This window comes from Rhinoraja longicauda, chromosome 31 (genome assembly GCF_053455715.1).
Source record: "Rhinoraja longicauda isolate Sanriku21f chromosome 31, sRhiLon1.1, whole genome shotgun sequence".
NCBI classification, from domain to species: domain Eukaryota; kingdom Metazoa; phylum Chordata; class Chondrichthyes; order Rajiformes; family Arhynchobatidae; genus Rhinoraja; species Rhinoraja longicauda.
The window spans coordinates 20,888,905-20,894,904 of record NC_135983.1 but is presented as its reverse complement, the minus strand read 5'-3'; the positions used below and the strand labels follow the sequence as shown (position 1 = coordinate 20,894,904).

General features: G+C 45.8%; 1 protein-coding gene across 1 annotated transcript; it reads left to right on the top strand.

Moving 5' to 3' along the window:
- Window positions 1-339: 339 nt before the first annotated feature.
- On the top strand, window positions 340-3,130 carry ier5l (immediate early response 5-like). The gene has a single exon (XM_078425882.1). It carries the CDS (start codon window positions 579-581, stop codon window positions 1,428-1,430), a length of 852 nt encoding a protein of 283 aa, XP_078282008.1. The 5' UTR covers window positions 340-578; the 3' UTR covers window positions 1,431-3,130.
- The last annotated feature ends 2,870 nt before the right edge of the window (window positions 3,131-6,000 follow it).

The window sequence follows — 6,000 nt, the reverse complement described above, 5'->3', positions numbered from 1 at the left end:
AGTTCTGATAAATGCTGGTTATTTATTTATTTGCGAGTCTAATTGAGGAGTGAAGCTTTTCCTTGCTGAGCTGGTGCTCAGCGCTCTGAGTTGCAGTGTAGCGAGAGAAGGGATTTTTTTTTTCTTCTTCCCCAGCCTTGCCTGTTTCACAGTGGATTTAAACAGCAATGAGGAACCGCCTCGCTCCCATTGGTTTGGTGCACACGGGGAGGGGCGGTGATGCTGTCTCTCAGCGCACGATTCTGCAGTCTGAGTGGCCAGGGAAGATTGCAAATGACTCATTCATGCCATATAAATGCTGTGGCTTGCCCTAACCCTTCTTACTGCTCGCAGTGTCAGTGCAGGAGGAGGCAGAGGGAAGGCGTATTGTGGGTTGGGGAACACACACACACACACACACACACACACACACACACACACACACACACACACACAGAGGCACTCAGAAAAAGGCGAAGGTTCTCTGCCGAGCTCTGCTCCCCTCCCGACCCAGTACAGGACTGGGTTTTTTTTTGTGTGTGGGGGCAACTAACAAAAAGTGGCTTGTTCATTGAGTGGAGAACCAACGGCGGTCGGTCATGATGGATTGTGCCGTCAATGCACAAAGCTTGATCACAATCTCTCTCCGCAAAATCCACAATTCGAGAACTCAGAGAGGAGGTATCAAGCTTCACAAGAACCTCCTGGTATCCTATGTGCTCCGAAACGCCCGGCAAGTCTACATGAGCGAGAAGTACGCCGAGGTCTACGGTATGCATCAGTACGAGGAGGGACACGACATGCTAGACATTTCGGGAGAGATCCAAGGCAATCACCCGCTCGAAGTGGTGGAAGAGATGGTGGAGACAAACGGCGGCCAAGGGGAGAACGTCTGCAGCCCACTCGACCACCAGCCCGGCCACCTGCACACTCAACTCAGTAAGGACATAGAACCTGAGCACCCTCTTTACCGGCTCTCTTGCTCGGCTTCGTACCCCGGCACGAACTATGAGCCGTCGGGAGGTGGTGGCGTTGGTGGGACACACTGTACCAAGACCACAGTGCTGGATCTGGACACTCACACAGTCACCACGGTGGACAACGGCTACCTCCAAGACTGCGCCTGTTGTTGCGCCAGCAGTCCCGGCGGCAGGAAGCGCAAGTCGGACTCGGGCAGTAGCTTTTACCCAAACGAAGCAGAAGACTTTTCTTCGCCGGTTAAGCGAGTCCGGTTCGAAGACTACTCTGGCTCCGGGCAAACCCTGGACTGCACGGACCCTTCCAACATCTCCAACCTTATCTCCATCTTCGGCTCTGGCTTCTCCGGCTTGGTGAGCCGGGCGGACTCGGAGCAGTTGCTTCAGTCAGAAGTCAAACAGAACGGGCAATTGTGCAGCAAACAAGCGCTCGCCAGTTTAGGGGCATGGACTAGAGCGATCGTGGCTTTCTGAGCGCTTTCCCCAGTGTGTGTGTGTGTGTGTGTGTGTGTGTGTGTGTGTGCGATACGTGTGTGTGCTTGTGCTGTGTTTATTATTTTTTATACTGTAACAGGCAGAACAAATCTGGACCACACTTCCAACTGGAGGCAAATGTGCTATTTTGTTGTTGTTGTTGTTTTGTTTTGGAGGTTCGGAACTTAAACAGTAGAGCAACTTGGAAACAGTCAATCGTTTACAATGTTGGACTTGGAGGTCAGCACCCCCCTACGACCCCTCCCCACCGGAAATTGCATGATTGACTTGCCTAAATCTTTGATGGGGTTGGGGAGGTAGAATGGTTTTGGAGCTAAAAAAAAAACGAGAAGCCACAGATTTTTTTGAGTGTCACTTTTTTTCCCCCCAAACCCAGCGCGGATGTCGGTGTCACTTTAAGAGGAGCGCTGTCCCTTTAAATGGTGTCAGACTCCCTGACGCCAGGGTTCGCCGCCGTTGGGTTGAATGGGGGCGGTGGGAAGCTGGCGGCGTCACGTGACCCGGCCCTACGCTTTTAAAGGGGACACGCACCGACTCTCCACAATGCGGAATTAAATTGATCTTGTGGTGCAACTCTCTCCCCCCCCCCCCCCCAAAGTCTCCTTTTAAAATTCAGCAGACTTCTAAACATTTCCTAAATTTTAACTTTATTATTTGAGATAACGCGACTTCAAATTGCATTAACTTCTCCCTTTTGGCAGTGGTGGGGCCCATCGGCTCGCTATTGTTTTAAATGTTGGTTTCCCTGCATTTGGGAACACTTTTTTAAACGCTGTTTCTAAAATTATTTTCATTCCGCGTTTTTTGTTTTAACGATGGCGAAACATCAACCAATTATAATTTGGAAAGATGTTTCCCACTTTGTTAAAACTTTAACGCGCGCAATGTGAATTGCAAACAATTCGTCCCAAAGTGTATTTTAAATTGCATTAGTGGAAGACTTGTAATGTTGATTCTCCTGTGGCTGCGTTTTACTACGAATTTTAAATGCAGAGCACTGGAACAGTGTAGTAATTTCTATTTTAAAGTCCATATTGCGCCTGTAACATCCCATCTAACATGGAAAAGTCAGTCACCCGTTGGCACCGAGTGTTGCCACTGGTCTGCATAGTATTTTAACGCAGAATTATCTCCTACACATTCCCACTCCCAAATTAAACTTTCATTTGGTGACAGTCGGGTGCAGTAGTCACTGAAACAGCGCGAGGTGATGGAGGTGAATTAAAACGCTACTTCAGACGAGCATTAGTCCAGATCAGTGTTGCAATTTTTACTTTGCGTTTTGTAAATAGAACAGTTCTTCTCCCCCCACCCTTGATTAATCTGGATCCAAAAGCTTTTCAACGTTTTTTGTTTTTTTTTGTCGTCGAGCAGTTGTTCAACACAGCAAACCTTTTAACGTGAGCGTGCAGTTAAATGGTGAGGCTGTTAACAGTGTTTCCATTTTGTGAATCGGTAAACTGAACGAAATGTTACCCGATGCAAATTTTCTTGCCAAAGTTTGTTTGGCGAAGCCTTTTGTTGTAAAAAGGTACTAAGGCTAAAAGTTTTTAATGAAACGTTTATAGCGTGTAACTGACCAGTTTTAATTTCGGAGACTTCATCTGTCAACATATCATCTCTACTGTGTTTGTATCTGTACTTTTGTGCTTTTAATAAACGGTATATCATTACCTGCCTGGACGGTTGATCCTTTTGGTGCACAACTATTTTAAAGAATCTTGAGTTTCTTTCAAACTTGTGTCAATTCCCCAGCCGTGCGTTTGCAAAGTGCGCTTTTTGCTTTAAATCCTGGTTTCGCTGTGCTGCGTCTTAAAAGGTTACATTGAGAACCGGTGTATTTTGAGTTTAAATGATTAAGGGAGGGGGTTCCGATTGAGATCCTGAGTGAAATTTGTGTTGACAAATTTACTTGGTGGGGATCAAGGCGACTAAATGTGAGATTTGGAATCTCTTTGCGCAACCTGAAGTCTCAAAGCGGCGTTTGGGATTTCTGTCTGGCACGGAGGAGTAGATCGAGTGAGTCGAGATCACGTTGGCTGAGCAGAATGAACCCTGTTCCCATGGTGATGAATGCTCAAGGTGGGAGAGTGCATCTTGCTGGTGGTTTTCCCATGCAACTGCTCCCCTGACCATCTTAGTCACTTAAGACTGAGGTCACATTATATTGTATCAAGTGGAAAATTTAAGCAAAAATGTTTTAGTATTTTAGGTCAGCAGTGGTGCAACTGATAAAGTTGCTGCCTTGGCACCAGAGACCCAGGTTCGATCTTGACTTTGGGTGCTGTCTGTGTGGACCATGCACGGACTCTGCCCCAATGACCTTGTGTTTCCTCTCGGTGTTATGGTTTGCTGTCACATCCCAAAAGCATGAGGTATGTAGGCCTCTGTAAAAGCCTACTGTAGGAGTGAATGAGAAAGTGAGATAACATGGCACTAATGAACAGCTGATTATTGGTCAGTGTGGACTGAAGTGCCTCTTTCCTAAATTTATCTGACCTGTTACTATCACAACAGATTGACAGTGGATGTGATCTCACTGGATCTCCACTCTGCAATGGACCTCTTGAAAAACAGGAACAGAGATGTCAGGCAGTTGTGCATCAATTACAGATCACCATCTAAAACCCTTCACACTAGCCCACAAACTCTGAACTGGGTCTCTGCTCTTCACTCTGTAACTGCATCCTCCACTTCCTCAAAGGGGGAGACTTGTAATGGAATGGCAACAATACTTCGCTAACCATCAGCACAAAGGCACCTTGACTTTGTGTTCAGTCCTCTGCTCTACACTCTCTATACCCATGACAATCGCTAGAGACTGCTCCCACACCATCTTTAAATTTGACCCACACCATGTAAGTGCTTGCACCCTGATCACGCCATCATCTTGCTTTTACCATTGGCAAGAAAGTACAGGAGCTTGAGAACAGTTACCTCCAGGTTCAAGAACAGCTTCCTCCCATTAATTATCAGATTCTTGAACCACCCTTCACAACCCTACAGGACTAGTAAGCAGAAGAGACTCTAAGCTTGTCTTGACAAAGGTATAATAATTTTCAACAGGAAATGTGGTTTAAGGTGGCACAGGGATGGATTCACTGCTGATATGACAAGAAACAACACAATATCTGGAAGTATTGTCAGGAATGGTTGCCGCCCCTGCTGTTCCCTTTTCTCTTTTCTACCTGCTGAGAGATGGCACAGGAGCTTGAGAGTTAGGATGTCCAGACAGAAGAACAGCTTCTTCTCCACAGCTCTCTGACTACTGAACCAATTGCCTTAAAGACTCCATATCTGGAGAAGCTGCCACATCCTCTTAACTCAACATCATTTGGTTCTTCCATTATTGTACTTTAATTAATGTTAATAGTTACCACTTCAGATTGTATTACAATCTTGAATCATTCTGTGTTGCACTTGTATTTATTACATTTACCACTGCTGTGTATATGCTGTTTACAAGCTTCATGTGAACGAGGATTTCATTGCACCCTGGTGTATACAACAAACTCATCTGAGTCTAATTTGACTAGTCGTTCACTGATTGTTCTAAGATTCTGGTTAGTTTGCTTTGAGTAATTTGCCATTAGATTCCAGTGTTGGTTGGGGTGGTGCATGAGACACTGACTCTGAATCCAGCCAAAGTGAAAGGGCATTCTCTATCTTGCTCAAAGGCATTATGGTATTGCATTGCTCCTGATCTCACACTTCCGGTGTGAGCCACTTAAATTCTGATAATGGACTTACTAACAATTGAACTAGTTATATATTTTTTAATCTGTTCATGATTTGCCCCTTCCTGGTTGCATTCTCTGGTGGCAAGTGATTTGTCATTGATCATTCTTTCATTCAATCACTGTAACCATGACCTTTTCCTAATCCACACTATCACATCAACCAGTCCTTTACATTCATTCATCAATCTTCTTGACTGTTCTGCATTGGTTCCAAGTTTATGGGCACCTCATAGAGTCCCACAGCACAGAAAGAGGCCCTTCGGCCCATCGTGTCCGCGCCGCCCGTTACCAAACACAGTCTAATTTTAATCCCATTTTCCCGCATTTGGACCGTAGCCCTGAATGTTGTAGCATTTCAAGTGCCCATCCAAATGCCTCTTAAACGTTGTGAGTGTTCCCGCCTTCACCACCACCCCAGGCAGTGAGTTCCAGACTCCAACTACCCTCTGGGTGAAAAAGTTTTTCTCACATCCCCCTGAAACCTCCCTCCCCTTACCCTGTATCTATGTCCCCTCGTTGTTGAACCTTCCACCAGTGGAAGAAGTTCCCCGCCATCTACCTTATCTATGCCCCTCATGATCCTGTACACCTCGATCATGTCCCCTCTCAGCCTTCTCTGCTCCAGGGAAAACAACCTCAAACTTTATTTTTATTCTTGCATTTTCCCCTCTACTCCTCTCTTTGTATCATCCTCCAGTCCATCATAATCTTTGCATTCCTTCAAATCTAGCATCATGCACATTCATAATGGATTCATAAGAAATAAGGGCAGGACTTGCAGACCTGTGGGGTCTGTAGATGGGGATAGT

What these genes read in the sequence shown, in the direction of transcription:
- ier5l (XM_078425882.1), top strand. Translation starts at nt 579, where the DNA reads ATGATGGATTGTGCCGTCAATGCACAAAGCTTGATCACAATCTCTCTC.